The 15,314-nt window shown below is 51.6% G+C and overlaps 1 protein-coding gene across 15 annotated transcripts; it reads left to right on the plus strand.

The window, feature by feature from the left end:
* Positions 1-996: 996 nt before the first annotated feature.
* Positions 997-14,976, plus strand: Slc52a3 (solute carrier family 52 member 3). Of its 15 annotated transcripts, none has more exons than XR_015682997.1 (10): positions 997-1,143; positions 4,108-4,320; positions 7,146-7,298; positions 7,526-7,614; positions 8,567-9,188; positions 9,875-10,156; positions 10,251-10,362; positions 11,785-11,908; positions 12,204-12,443; positions 13,235-14,976. XR_015682997.1 is itself a non-coding variant. In XM_087652280.1 (10 exons), exons 5-9 carry the CDS (start codon positions 8,622-8,624, stop codon positions 12,414-12,416), a joined length of 1,281 nt encoding a protein of 426 aa, XP_087508406.1. In that variant the 5' UTR covers positions 997-1,143; positions 4,108-4,320; positions 7,146-7,298; positions 7,526-7,614; positions 8,567-8,621; the 3' UTR covers positions 12,417-12,443; positions 13,235-14,976. The 15 variants fall into 15 exon arrangements, 13 of the variants coding, with proteins under 13 accessions (XP_087508406.1, XP_087508403.1, XP_087508408.1 ...); XM_087652280.1 differs by having other exon boundaries at positions 9,875-10,139; XR_015682996.1 differs by lacking the exon at positions 7,146-7,298.
* The last annotated feature ends 338 nt before the right edge of the window (positions 14,977-15,314 follow it).

Consider the following 15,314-nt stretch of genomic DNA (forward strand, 5'->3'; position numbering starts at 1 on the left):
ACCTCTAATCCCTGGCGTGCCTAACACAGGTGTGTCCAACTTTTTAACACTGAGACAGGATACTGTCATCTACAGAGAACCGCGCAATAGACGTACCAAAAATATTAAAATCTCATCGTGTAATTTTACAGTTTTGTGTCAAGCCCTATCAACAGCTACATTTAGTCACATTTAGCAGACACGCCTGCTAATTGTAGATAGTTTTCACTGAAGCATAAAGGGACCTGTCACCTCCCTTGACCCGTGTGCTGAGACCTTTTTTCTTTTTTTCTTTTTTTCAGAGCTGGGGACCGAACCCAGGGCCTTGCGCTTGCTAGGCAAGCCCTCTACCACTGAGCTAAATCCCCAACTCCCTGAGACCTTTTTTGATGCACATAAATTAGCGTCGGATATTTTTAAAGTGTGTTAAGTAAGTTTAGGTTTTAAATAATCAACAGGTTTACAGATTCACAAATGGTTAAAATATGTCCGTTCAGGTCGAAGTTCCCTTTCCTCCCTCTTCCCCCTCCTTTCTGCGCCCTTTTACCCCCACCCCCACTCCACTGTCAATGCTTCTACATCGTTTCCTGTGGGGGCTAAGTTTCATACATACTTCTCTAAAGAATTTGTGGGGTTTATTCGTGGAGATGGTTTTCAAACGAAAAAAGTTACCCTGAGTGTATTTACCACCCTAGCCCCCGCTGCTTTTAACGGGGGGGGAGAGGGGATAGGAGCTGCGAAGTGCTGCTGCCCCGGGTTCTTGGGTGGTCTGGAGTTTTCTAACCCAGTTCTCTCTTGGCACTTTAGCCACACTTCATTTCGTGTTTCTCTTCCCGCCTTCTCCTCACTGTTAGCTTTGCGGCCCCATCTAACGCACCCTGGAGTGGTGGGGAGAACATTTAGCAGCGAAATTCTAAGACACCCCGCTCCCCGTAGAACTCAGGCTTTTGCGCCCCCTGGCGGCTGCTCCCGTGAACTGCAGTGGCGCCTTCGCGCCTGATCTTCCTACTCGAGGGCGCGGTCAGGAAGCTGCGCCCGCCGGTAGTGCGCCTAGAAGCTTCTTGGGCGACCAGGCCAGATGTGGACAGATTGGTCTCTGCTTTTGAGGTTCTCTACAGAATGTGAGCACCACCTCGAGTTGCCCGAGGCTCTACATATTTGCAGGTACCAGTTATGGATGAGTTGTTTTTTTGTGCTTTTTCAGGAACCAGGGTCTTTTCTATTACATGTAGTTAGTGGGGGAGGAGGCACGTGCAACGCTGCGTGCCGGGGTCAGAGGGCAACTTACGGTAATCGGTTTTCTCCTTCCATCATATGGGTCCCAGTGATCAAACTCAGGTTGTCAGGCTGGGGTGCAAATGCCTTTACCTGATGAGCCATCTTGCTGGCCCTTTAGTTTTGTTTTCAGGAAGAGATAGTAATGTCTTGCTGCTCTGCGGCCCACGCTGGTCTTGAACTCATGATTCAACTTCAACTTCCTGAGAGCTGAAATCACCGGCCTGTGTGACCTCTCCAAACTTTGTAGTTGCGATCTAGTCGGATAAATGAGCACACGCAATGGGCGGAGCTAAGCTGATTGCGACCAAAAAAAAAAAAAAAAAAATCCCTAGCGACAGACAAGACAGACAGGGTTGCAGACAGGAACACTTCCTCACCTTGGACGACCCAAGGCTCCCCAGCAACTGTCCTATCCAGAGGATGCCCCACCCACCCTTCTCGGGCTCCCAGCCCCATAATAAGATGCGGAGTTAGCTACTGGTACGTTCATCTCTGTAAGAAAGTCGGTTTGTCAAGGGCCAGGACTTTGAACCTTGTTCACTTGTACATCCTAAGCCCTTCCCAGGGTGCCAGGCGTACAGCTAGTGTTTAACTGAAAGTTGTTGAATTAACTGGAGTTGATAATGAAGCCCCTAAAGAAAGACTTTTTTTTTTTTTGAGGTTTTTCTAGACAGGATTTCTTGTGTAGTCCTAGCTGTCTTAGATCTCGTTTTGTAGATCAAAGTGGCCTCGAACTCAGAGATCTGCCTGCCTCTGCCTCCCAAGCGCTTTAAAAGTGTGTACCACCATACCCGGCTTAAGAGGTCAAAAAGCAACTTCAGAGGCTGGAGAGATGGCTCAGTGGTTAAGAGCACGGACTGCTCTTCCAGAGGTCCTGAGTTCAAATTCCAGCAGCCACATGGTGGCTCACAACCATCTGTAATGAGATCTGATGCCTTCTTCTGCTGTGTCTGAAGACAACTACAGTGTACTTATATATAAGTATAAAAAAAAAAGCAACTTCAGAATCTAGGAGTTGTTGGGGACGTAACCCAGTTGGTAAAGCACTTGCTTAGAATGCACAAAGCCCTGGTTTGGATTCCCAGTCCTGAATAAAACCAGGAGTGGTGTGATGTTAGCCTAGAGGCACGAGGCTACCCAAAGCCATCTCTGGGTAGCTATGGAGTTTGAGGCCAGCCTGGGGTACATGTTTGTTTCAAAAACAAGCAAAGGGATAAACAGAGTGTGAGTCGTGCCCCTCCTCCTCACCCCAGCCTGTGCATATAAACATTAAACTTTCTGTAAACTTTAAACTGCTCAAAGGATTTTGAGAGCAGGGCTCAGTAGTAAAGTACCTACCTAAACCCTGGGTCCATCCCCATCCCCACCCCCAAAAATGCAGGCTGTAGATGGCGAAGAAAATATTCAGAAGTAAAAGATTTAAATAAACAAAAGCTAAGACATTCTAAGGATTATAAAAGTCAGGGAGGACACACACTGGTGTCCATTCACGTCTGCAGTGAACAATGAGTCACACCCACACAGCCCCCACCCCGAAGGATAAGACAGGAGAGCTCCTCAGGGGAAGTGGCACTTGCCATTCATGCTTGGAAAAGAGATTGGGTCAGGTATTGAAACTTATTGGTCCCCACTGGGAAAGGACTTGCTTGGAGTGATTAGATGAGCAGCGGAGGGTCTCCAAGGGTTGACCAGGGTTCCTTAAAATAGCAATACCATGCAGGGCTCCTGTGAGAGGCTGGCCACCGGCTGGAGCACAAGGAGGGAGTTGGGATGGAGATGATCCCTGCGGGACCTGGGAGGACAACATTCCAGGGCACTGGAGTAGCCTCTGCTGGGGAAGCTTCCCTTTCAGAGCCAAGCCTATGTCCCTGAGGCTAACACATTTTGCCTTGGTTCAGGCTCTTCACGAGCACTGACAGACACGTGTATGAAACTGGAGACGCATCAACAAGAAGAGTTCCAGCCAAAGTACCCCAAAATCTGAGGCTTGGAGAAGGGTCAGGGTTGGGAGCTAGGCCAGTAGGCTTCATGACAGAAGGGACTTGGTAGGGGTTGGTGATACCCAGGTTATTAGGGAGAGGCGGGCAGAGGGAGGCATTGAACATGAGTGAAGATTCCCTTGTCGTAGAGATAAAGTGTCCCAGTGATAAGAGCTGTCAGTATAGCCCCCTACAGCTATAGAAACACTGTGACTCTCTGGGTCTACTTTCACAGGTAGATGTGGCTTCTATGGCCAAAGGCCAGTGCCTCAGGCTGCTCCTGCAAGCCTGAGAAGGGCCAGCTCAAACTGTACCAAAGATCTAAAGATAACTGCTTGGGGTAGGATGGGGGAGATAGGAGATTCGTTGCTATCTTCTAGGTACACTTTGAGTAGTGTTTTCTGAGCCCCATAGCACGCTGCCTGCTGAATGAGGGAAGGGGGCCCCAGGTCTTCATAACAAGGCGGTCTCTCAGAGATCAGGGCTGCAGTTCAGAAAGAGCTGAATTATTCACAGACGGCCTTTCAAATGGGAAGCTGAGTTCCAAGACTTGTTTGACACATTTTTCTCCGGGGAGAGCGCCCCCCGGTGGTTCTGGCTCCAGGTCTAGCCCATGCTTCCTGTTACACCTTCCTTGATTCAAGTATATTCCTTCCTGAGTCTCAGTTTCTCCACCTGTGAGATGGCGCAGAAAAGCATCCCCTGTCCTGCAGGCTTAAGTTACTGTTACCCAGACATCAGAGACTTGAGGGTCCCCCAGAGCTGTGTGGCTCCACACCAGACCCATTTCCTCAGTTATACAGCAGAGCTTGTGTAGTAGGCTCCCAAAGGCAGGAGTGAGGGGCAATAGCTAACTTACGTCTGACCTCAGGAGATTCTGCCCCACCCCCGACTTGTTCCCGCGGGAAGAAGAGAGGCGGGATGCAGAAGGCTCAGGTCCTGCGGGCTTCAAGCAGTAGCTCCTGAGTGCTGTCACTCGGCCACTCCCGGGTCCCGCCTACCTTCCCGCCACCGGGGCGGGGACAGACAGGTGCCGCCACAGACTCCTGAATCCACCGAGCAGGCAGACCCTCCGTGACCCTAGGTGAGTGGCTGTGGAGCATGGGCAGGGGGCGTCGGTCAGGGGACAGCGGGTGACCTGTGACCTTTCCCCTAGTTCCCGCCAGGAGGGCGGCTGGGATAAGTGGAACAGCTGCGGGCTCTGAGCCGCCCTTGTGCTCCCAGTCCGGGCCTGCTTGGCCTTGGATGCTACCCTATACACCTGTATCCACCTGCCCAGCTTCAGCAACCTGGCTTGGGTGCACAAGGTCGCACCAGTCTGGGCATGGCTCTCCTCCAAAGTTTGGCTAGTGTGGGAGGCCGGATGCCCTTCCTAGCCCGCAGGGAGGGGAGGAAGGAAGGGAGCCTTGAGACCTCCTCCCTCCCACCCAGAGACCTGGGCCACCAAACCATGACATACCCGGTCCCTTTCAACGGTGGGACCTCCTAGGAGGCTCAGAGAAGAAGAGCAAGTGACCCGAGGTCCTACAGCTTGGGGGCACAGGCCTGGATGGCAGACAACTCTCTCTGAGATCAGGGTGGGCAGGATGCCACTGCCACCAACCTGCTTTCTGGGTGTGTGGTTGCCCAGACAAGTCTTTGCAAAGGGAACTTGAATTGGCATGAGTTGGGGGCCGTAGGTGAAAACCGCCATCCTACTTGGATGTGAGAGGGCCCAGGCAGCCCCCAAACCTACACCTTCTCTTGGTCTCTTCCTCTGCCTCAGCCTCTCCTGTCCCCTCTGTTCTAGCATTTTTCCTTCAGCCTACTTTGGGGTCTGTTGGCTCTCTGGTTCCCAGTGCCCTGTCCCGCACCCATCAGTCACTCTTCCACATTTCTTCACCCCCTTTTCGGCACTCCACTCCCTTCCCTAGGTTGGCTTTGTGGGCCCCTGCTCTGCAGAGCAGGTCCTACCCAGTCCCCAGGGCCACCTGCAAGCCAGGGCCGGCTCTCTCCAGTCTGGGCCCCCTCGGCTCAGTGCCCACCAGCTGCCGCCTATCTATGCAGAGAGAGCATCCAACCATGGCATCAGGGTGTAGGGTGGCCCAGTCCCTTGCAAGCCACATGCTGCCTCCACATAAGAGAAAATACCCCCACACATACCCCAGTTCCTGTGGGAGAACTCTGTCCTGGCTGATAGACTCAGATAGGCTCCCTGACTGGCTGGCTTCTGAGGATCCTGAGATGAGAGGCTTTGTATACAGAAGCCAGGAAACTGTTACAGTCCAGGACCAAGGTCAGGCCACACAGGGGAGGAGGCAGCCCAGTGCCACACAATGGGGCTGTGGGACTGCTGACACTCGGTGTTTGATGTAAAAGTAACAAAGAGAATGGCATGAACTTACTTAGCATACACAAGACCCTGGCTCTCACCCCTGCACCACACACACACACACACACACACACACACACACACACACACACGGGAACATCAGAAGGGCCAAGCCTGAACTCATCCTCTGATGTCCCTTGTCACCACTTGCTTCTGGACCTTGTCTCAGTCAGAGCCTTTGTCTTGTCTCTCCCGAAGGAGACCCTGGCACCCAGGAAGCAGCTCGGTCTTAGGACCCATGTCTCTGGCCCACTCTCCCACTTCCTCACTCCTTACTACCTGGCCCCAGAGCCTGAAGTTTTAAGTCATTTCTCCTCCTCATTCTTCCCAGGGGCCTGCTGTGTAGTCCCGCCATGAGCAGCTGTGTGACCTCTGACCACTTCTTTTTCCTCTCTGAGCTTCAGTTTCTTCCTCTGTGAAATGGAGGTGAACCCAGAACTGCTGAGAGGCACGGACATAAGGGGTTTAGTACGGGTGGGTCCCAAGCAGCCATGACGGCTGCCGTCTGTCAGGACCATAACATGCAATGGCTGTACCCTGCTCCCTGTCACAGTCCTCACTGCAGCCATCAAGACTGGACTCCCTTTACCTAGGAGGGGTCAATGGGGACACAATACACACTGTCCTTGAAGGGCCTGGTGACATCCCCCTTGGCTTCTCTACTGCCCTTAATCTTATAGCCACAGCCACACTAGCCCTGAGGCTAATCTTAGAACATGGAGAGCGCCCAGCACTCGCTGACCATCTCTGCCTTCCTTGGACCCTTTCCCCCCAGATTCTTCTGACACCCACATTCCCACCTCCCAGTTCTTCTTGGCTCTGCGGTTCTCACCACCTAGACGGCTCTGCCTATTGGTTTTCTGTTTTCCTTGGTGACGGAACTACTCACATTCCTGAGAGCAGAGACAATTGTTCAACTGGGTGTAGGCGCCCAATAAAGGCAGGTTACATACCCGAGTGAACAAGAGACACAAGACAAGGCAGAAAATACAGATACTGGCCCTTACCTTGTGACCCAGGCCTATAGTCCCAGCTTCTAGGAAGGCTGAGGCAGGGGGATCTCTGTCTGAACTACAGAATGAGATCACAGTCAGCCTGGACAACTCCGTGAGACTCTTGTCTCCAGATTAAAAGTAAAAGCTCTCACCTGGCATGTGTGTGTCCCTGAGACGCACCTCATCTCATGCTCATCTTTTTTTTTTTTTTTTTTTTTTTTGGTTCTATTTTTCGGAGCTGGGGACCGAACCCAGGGCCTTGCGCTTCCTAGGCAAGCGCTCTACCACTGAGCTAAATCCCCAGCCCCTCATGCTCATCTTTTAAACATGCCCCCACCATGCTTGGAGCCTTCACTGCTCTGAGCAACAGTCAGACTTTCCTGCATGTTGTCCCCTCTGCCTGGGCCATCCCCTCGCTGTCAGCGGTCAGTGCTAATTGTTCCTTACAGCGTCTCTAGACTTAAAGAACTGGCTAGAGCAAAAGTGGGGAGTTGGGATGCAGACCCTGATGGAACCCTGCCTATCTCTCCTTTCCCGTGACAGGCCTGGAGGGGAAATTACTCCTTTAATTACGGGCTCCCTCTGTTCCCTTTATCATTTGCTGCAATTACGGGCACCCTCTGTTCCCTTTATCATTCAATGAGTCAGGAAGTCAGCAGAGCAGTGACTGACAAGGCTTCTCCTCCTTCGGCCCTGGTAAGGCTTCTGGGGCAAGATCTTGCAGGAATCTGGGTAGGGAAGAAGCTGTAAGCCAATACAGCTTTGAAGGTGGGGCAGGAGAGTAAGTGCAGCTGAGAGCTGCCTGTCTCCAGGTCATCTAGCAAACCCAGGGTCAGGCCAGGGGAGCCTTGGGTGAGGATGGGATAGCCTCCAGTTTTGGTCACTCTCATTCTCCCATCTCTTATATCATTTCCTGTTCCCAGGTGGGTTTCCTGTGTAGGAACCAGGGAAAGAAGCTGACAAAACACCAAAGATTCCTGGGTGAAGCTTGACCAGGAGAAAGCTCTCTCCAGTAAGGACCAAAGAGGGATTTGTGAGTGTGGTGACACATTACACTCTTGAGGAAAAAGTGGGAAGATCTAGAGCTCTAGGCTAGCCTGGGCTAAATAGTGAGGTATTTTTGTTGTTTTTTGTTTTGTTTTGTTTTGTTTTGGTCTCAAAACCAGAACAGGAAGAAAACAAGGAAAAAGACTTGGAGTTTGCTTGTGGTGACCCAATTGGACAAGTGCTGACATGAGACCAGCTCAAGGGCACACAATGAAAGGGAAGGGGTCCCCCTTCCTCTGTACAAGGAGGAGCCTGCTGGGGTGATACAGCTCTCACAAAGGCACATGCCACATGCTGACTGGGTGGCCTTGGGCATGTGACTCTGCCTTTCTGGGCCTCTTCTTTCTCACTGGTGTGGGATGGGTAAACTTCTTTTGCTATGATTATCAAAAACTGTTACATCTGCTGACTTTTCCAAATCATGTGAAAATTAACATTTTGGAATAATTATCATGGAAATAGCATCCTGGAGTCATTTTCCCTCCAGAAGAGGTATGGTAACCTGTTCACGGGTCAAAGACCTACCTATGTGTTTTTTTCTCTAAATTGTTTATATCCTTGGCAAATTTCTTTCTGGAGTTTTCAGTTGTTGGTTTGTAAAAACTCTTTATATATTGAAGAACCAAGCCTTTTATCTGTTTTGCCCACATCTGCTCCAGGTCTTTTGACTGTGCTGTTGGTATTTTTTACAGAAGGTATTTTGTCTGTTTACATGTATTACATTTGTAAGTTTTAACATTTCTGAAGTTGGATATATCCATCTTTCCTTTATAGAGCCAGGATTTCTAAGTCCTGCCTAGGAAAACCTTGCCCAGTCAAAGGTTATCTGTGAACAAATGCATCTGTATTTTCTGCTAATATGAAGCCAGCTTGTTGATGATGAAATTGTGACTGTCTCGACATATGTTCTCCTCCAGCCCCCCTGCAGCCTGACCTGGAGGACAGGATATCGTCTGGCCCAGGCTGCCCACAATGGCCTTCCTGACACACCTGCTGGTCTGCGTCTTTGGCATGGGCTCCTGGGTGGCCATCAATGGGCTCTGGGTGGAGCTGCCCCTGCTGGTGACCAAGTTGCCCGAGGGCTGGTACTTGCCCTCTTACCTAACTGTGGTCATCCAACTGGCCAACATAGGCCCCCTCCTAGTCACCCTGATGCATCGCTTCCGACCCGGCTGCCTGTCTGAGGTGCCCGTGATCTTCCTTATCCTGTGTGTAGGCACAACTGCCTGCATCCTCCTAGCCTTCCTGTGGAGTATGACCTCCTGGATACAGGGTAGACAGCATAGTGTGGCCTTCATCGTCCTCACCTTCTTCCTGGCCCTGGTGGATTGTACTTCCTCTGTCACCTTCTTGCCCTTCATGAGCCAGCTGCCCACGTACTATCTTACCACCTTCTTTATAGGCGAGGGGCTCAGTGGCCTCCTGCCTGCACTGGTGGCCCTTGTCCAAGGCTCAGGTATCACCACCTGTGTCAATGTCACGGAGACACCAGGTACCACCTTGAACCCTGTGACCACTATGGAGACTTCCATCACTCAGGTACCTAGCATGGCCCAGAGCCATTATTGTACTGTGCCTTGTCCCCAGTCTAGGAAAGGGAAGATTTGCTTCTGCTATCTCCCTTGTTTGTTTGACATAACTACATCTTCCTTCCTTCTTTCCTTCCTTCCTTCCTTCCTTCCTTCTTCCTTCCTTCCTTCCTTCCTTCCTTCCTTCCTTCCTTCTGAGATTCAAAGATGATTTAAAAGTGATAGGAATTTGAACTGTCCCAGAGAGTGACCGGGGCTTGGGGCTCATCAGGGTGTGGAGGTGCATTCTGGGAGGGGAGAAGAGGAGATGGCTGACGAGCAAAGGTGACTTGTCATAAACTCAGATGGAGTCTGTCAAGTGACAAGACAAAGGTTGCCTCTTTCAGTCCTGAAAATATCCACGTCCCTCCCCAGTGGACCTTGGGGAGCTATGACTTTGTCCCACCTCAACCGGTTTAGAGTAATTGGTACTGAAGTCTGTCTTAGAGCGATGTATTCTGGCCTTTTAGTTATATTGGGGGGCTATCCTGAGTCCCCAAACAAAATCACAGACTGGGGAAATGAGGATCTGAGGTCGAGATGTCTCTGATCTCTCCAGGCCCAGGTTTTTATCTGGGGATCTGTGATGTAGCAGTTGTTTCTGACATTTCTGCCTCCCCCAGAGGTCTGGCTGACTGTGGCTTTGTCCCTCCACAGAGAACCCTTAGCCCTTCCCTGACGCCCCTCACCTGGCACCTGGAGAGCCGCTACCTGGCCCCACGCTTCTCGCCACTGCTCTTCTTCTTACTGCTCTCCTTCCTGATGGGCTGCTGCCTGGTCGCCTTCTTCCTCCTGCAGCGGCAGCCCTGGGGACGGCAAGGCTCCATAGAGGACCTCCTCCACTCCCAGGTCACCCTGCACTCGATCAAACCACGTGACACAGAGGACACCGGCTCAGTGGGCGCCCCTGTGAGCAGCCCAGGCAAGGGATCAGTGGAAGTCAGTGTAGCTTCACTCCGCCCAGCCCAGCTGGCCTTCATCTACTCCGTGGTAGCCTTTGTCAATGCGCTCACCAATGGTGTTCTGCCCTCAGTGCAGACCTACTCCTGCCTGCCTTATGGGCCTGTTGCCTACCATCTGTCTGCCACCCTCAGCTCCGTGGCCAGCCCCCTCGCCTGCTTCCTCCCCATCTTCCTGCCTAACAGGTATCCCACCCTACCCAGGGAACTCGAGTGGGGAATAACTCCATTTCAGAACCCTAAGTGCCAAACCCCACCTACTCACTGTCCAATATGTGAGGTGGTTGGTAATATGGTCTCCCAGATGTATGGGGTAACACAAAGCTTTGCCTATGTGCCTCTAGTGTACCTATCTGGAAAATGGGAGTGATAACACTTCTTCCTGTGATGTCTGAGAATGTGGTATGGGTTCTTCTCAGTGTTCTCCATCAGGGAAATGGAGATGGGCTTGTTCAGCCCTAGCTCCCTGCCTTTGGCTCAGCCAACCCCACCAAGTTGCCCTTCAGGAATACCTAGACAAAGATGTAATTGGGTCTACCAGAGTGGACGGGACCCTGGCTTAAAAGTATAAGGAGGTCTGACTCTCCCCCATGAAGAAACATCCACCTTGGAATCTCAGCGCTTAGAGGCCCTCCTGCCCTCTAGCCATTCAGTTTTGCTACAAACACAGGCCCAGCTGGGACCAAGAACAGGGGCAGGAGAGTGAGCCAGGAGAGTCCATCAGTTCACCCCAGGGAACAGAAAGAAGTCTGGGACAGAAAGAAGTCTGGGGACACAGGCTTAGTCCTAGAAATCTGACTGAGGTCACGTCAATGAAAAAAAGAGACACTGAAGAACTGACAGAGGCACAGAAAAGCTGGGGTCATGTGAGATGCGCTCACTCTGATGGAGGGAGGGCGCCTACTACACAACCCAGAACCCAGCTTGTTTCTCTAGACAGGACAAGGAGATGGTGCCCGTCAGTCTGGGTAGGTGAACTCTGTAGTGGGGCAGTCTCAGGTTGCGGAAACATAACGGAAGTAAAAGCTGCCCATGACAGTTTCCGAATACTTGGTCAGTCACTGCTAAACACTCATTCTTGGAGCAGGGGAAGGCATGGCCAATTCTCTGAGTCTCACCCAAGGAAAGCAATGTCCTCAGCTGATAGCCAGATTCTTCTAGAATTTTGGCCTCACCTCCTAGCTCATGGTTGCCCTCCCCAAGAGTAAGTGAGGATCCTGGAGAAAGTGTATTAACACCCTGAAGGACCCTGCAGAGATCAAAGCTCCTTCTGGTGGCTTTGACAAGGAGCTGATGTCATGAAGGAAGCTTTAGTCACACAACACTCAGAGCTGGGAAGGTGCCCACCACACTCCCATTGCGCAGGCAAGGATAGGTCAAAGAAGGGTCAAGGATCATTCTCAAGGCATGGGTGGCTGAACTGTGACCTGCTATGGAGAGATGAGGTCCTTGACACCTCTCAGTGTCCCTTTTAAGCTAAGTAGCCTGGGATGGTTTTTCCATAAAGGTCTAACCTCTAACCTTGGAGGCCCAGCCTACTCCCTGTCCATGAAGGGGACAGGAGCAGGCTTCTCAATGCCCTCTATGCCCTTCTCTGCTCCTCCACAGGTCGCTGTTATTCCTGGGGGTGCTCACAGTGTTGGGGACTGGCTTTGGGACCTACAATATGGCCATGGCTGCTATGAGCCCCTGCCCCATCCTGCAGGGTCACTGGGGTGGAGAAGTCCTTATCGTAAGTATCTACTCCCACTCTCACTTCTCAAGGCTGGGGAGCCCCGAAGACAACTCTGTTAGCCTTAAAAGCTATGGGTACCACTTCCCCCCTATCATTTGGGGGAGGGAGAGACACCTGGGTTTCCTTTTACTCTGGAAGGATGGTTCCTGTGCCACCCTTAGCCCTGGAGATTCATCTCCATAGGACCTCCTTGTAGTCAGGGGTCATTTCATCTCCCTTAGCTCCATGGAGTTACTCTTTGCCCTTGAGCCCTCTTCTCCCTCCATCCCCCCTGGTGGCCTTGTCCCGGCAGGTGCTCTCCTGGATGCTGTTTGTAGCCTGTCTCAGCTATGTCAAGGTGATGCTGGGTGTGATCTTGCGTGATCGGAGTCGCAGCGCCCTCTTGTGGTGTGGGGCAGCAGTGCAGCTGGGCTCTCTGATTGGTGCCCTGCTCATGTTCCCGCTGGTTAATGTACTGAAACTCTTCTCATCTGCTGACTACTGCAGCCTGGACTGCTCAGCCTAGGCTCGCCTGGCCACCACAGGACACCAGGTACCCCCATTGCTGAAGTTAAAAGCCAGAAGAGCCCAGAGACACAAAGGGTAACAACCCTTTGCCCTACTACCCCCACCCCAACCAACCCCAATCCCACATGGTCACAGATCTGGGTTTGGGGAGCAGCAAGGCTAGGCCTGAGCTTTTTAACACAATGACCTCCTCCCAACCTGGAGTTTCACAGTGCAGCCCCTCCCCCAACCCTGTGACCCAGTGCGTTTGAGCTGCAGTCTTCATTCTCAGTCTTTGGAGAGATCCGGTTTGTAGCGATCAGCTGGAGGCAGCCTAAGGATGTTAGGGGAAGATCCCTGGAAGATTAAGCTGCCCCTTGCTTACTGTGAGACCTTGGGGAAGTCTCTTTACTCTCTAGGCCTCTGCTCATTAAAGGAGGGCTGTAGTAAACAGCCTTTCGCTTGTAGGCTTAGGCATCTAACAGGTTCTCCTGAACTCTCTCCTCTGTGGACACACTTCTTAATACAACCTGGAGGTGATCAGAGGACTTGTGCAGGACCCTACCTCCATCCCTCTTCTACATCCCAAGCCTGTTGGTCCTGGGTCCCAGTACAGCCCTCTGCCTTCCCTGTCTCCTAGGATGGTGAGACACTGAGAGGAGTTGGGGTGGGGGGGCCTGCATCTGAGAGTAATCACGCCTCCCCCCAGACACATAGTGGCCAGTGAGGACCTCAGAGGGGTGGCTCAGGCAGAATGAGTTTCATCTGTAATTATTACTTTGTTTTGCATTTTGTTCCTTTTTATAAAAATTAAAGCTGTCTGTGCTTTCACACTAGGGGTCTGTGTACACACAAGAAGTCCCGTGAAGGCTACAGTGTATCAGCCTCATTCTAATCCAGTTTTGGGTCAAGGTCAAGAACCGAGGAAGCAAAAGCTGAGAGAGGCCTGATGCCAGCCCGCCCTTTTAGACGGTTGTCTTCCATGTCTTCCAGACTCGCACCACCTTGCACTCCTCTTTATTCTTAAAGTAGGGCTGGGGCGGTCATTGCTGCTTAAGGCTAAATCCCACGACCAAAAGTCAAAACACTTAAATGGTGCTCACCCGACTGCTCTGATATGTGTGCTCACACGGGGTGGGGGGGTGAGGGGAGCACTGATGGGTGGTACAGCACGCTGGAGACGGAAGCTAGGGGATCAAGTTCAAGAAATCCAGCCAGGAGTGGTGACACACACCGTTAACCCCAGCCTTAAGGAGACAGAGGCAGGCAGACCTCTGTGGCTTCAAGGCCACTTAGTTTACACAGTGAGTTCCAGGCAAGCCAGGAAGGGCTAAATACTGAGAGTTGTCTCAACAAACCAGAACAGCATGTACACGCGCGCGCACACACACAGAACACTTTCCTTACTTCCTGTTCACCCTTGCTAAGTAGCAGGAAATACAGAGACTTCCTTTTTGGACCTCAAGATTCAGGGAGTCACAAACCACTGTGCATCTCACACCTTTTGGTTCAATGGAAACAGAACCTGCTTGTACTCTTCCCGAGGCTGGATAGTACTCCACTGGGGGTGCCAAATTATCCATCCACATTTGAAGACACTGGGAGCAAAGTGGAGACTAAAGTAGCCCTCTGCGCAGGCAGAAGGGAAAGAAAGCAGTGTTGTTATCCAATGGATAAGCTTCAAGTCTGGCATCTGTGGGCATCAGAGTCGCAAAGATAGAAACACAAAAGCTAGGCACGGATCTCAGTGGCAGTGTGCCATGGTTCCGTCCGTCCCAACACCGCCTAAAACAAGAAAAAGGTTTCTGGAAATTGCAAACAGAAAATTCCTCTCTTCGCATAGGGAGATGGATGTGATCCACCACACAGATACTCTTCAAACATCTCATGATGGATCCTCCAGGAAGATGACTGGACAAGGCCTTTGGTCACACAGCACATTCTGAACTCCCCTGGGAATAGAGTGGCCATGAATGTCAGCTGACTGTCTTTATCCAAGCTCAGATCTTTATGACAGCCTTTAGATATGACATATCTTTCGATCAGCGTGATACCCTGAAGTAGGCGTCTGCCCTCCTCGGGCAGGCAGACACGGATGCAGATTTCCTTGATATTCCTGGTAAAGCCCCCAGGTCCTCTGCAGAGCAGTCCTTTGTTGTAAGATAGATTAGAGCTTTTGCTCCAGTCTGCTTTCCGATGTCACGATAAACACTGTGACTAAAAACAGCCCGGGAGGAAGAGGGTGTGGGAACCTAGAGCCAAAAGCAAGGAGAAACGATGTTTACTGGCCCCCTCTCTCTGGCTTCTCTTCACCTAGCTTTCTTACACAACCCAGGGCCACCTGCCAGGGTGATACCACTCACAGTGGGCCGGGTCCTCCCCCATCAATCATTAATCAAGACGATTTCCCACAAACATGGCAACCTCCCTCGGCTGAAACTCCCTCTTCGCAGGTGACTCGGTTAAGTCAACAAATCAAAACTGTCCGGGACAGGCTCCTTCAGCTTACAAATAGACTGGAGGCTCATAGGGACAGAATTCAGATGTTCTCTCCATAAATACCCTGAAGAAAATGAAAACCGTCTCCTCTTGGTGTGTCAGGGAGAGTTGATTTGCTTGGAGTACCAGAGGGTGGAAGCTCGGGCCTTGTACTCACTAGGCACACTCCGTCCCTCAGCTGTCTCCACCCCCAGCCAGGGTGCACTCGGGGTTTGCACTTTCCTTTAAACGCCCAGTCAGGATGTGGCCGTGGGTATCCAGAGAGTGGCATAGATGAGTCCAAGAGTAACCAATGAGCATGGAGGGCACAGACAGCCATCTTGGCTCACACTCTGTAGAGGGAGGATAAGGCAGTGTGCTGACGTTTGGGAAGTCACCTCCGTGTGGGGATTTGCTCTGGTTTGACTGTCACCCCATC

This window comes from Rattus norvegicus, chromosome 3, assembly GCF_021556685.1.
Source record: "Rattus norvegicus strain SHRSP/BbbUtx chromosome 3, alternate assembly SHRSP_T2T, whole genome shotgun sequence".
NCBI classification, from domain to species: domain Eukaryota; kingdom Metazoa; phylum Chordata; class Mammalia; order Rodentia; family Muridae; genus Rattus; species Rattus norvegicus.

What these genes read in the sequence shown, in the direction of transcription:
- Slc52a3 (XM_087652277.1), top strand. Translation starts at nt 8,622, where the DNA reads ATGGCCTTCCTGACACACCTGCTGGTCTGCGTCTTTGGCATGGGCTCC. An exon ending in TGGAGACTTCCATCACTCAG is followed by an intron (nt 9,189 to 9,874) that starts GTACCTAGCATG and finishes GTCCCTCCACAG; the next exon opens with AGAACCCTTAGCCCTTCCCT. An exon ending in CCCATCTTCCTGCCTAACAG is followed by an intron (nt 10,363 to 11,784) that starts GTATCCCACCCT and finishes GCTCCTCCACAG; the next exon opens with GTCGCTGTTATTCCTGGGGG.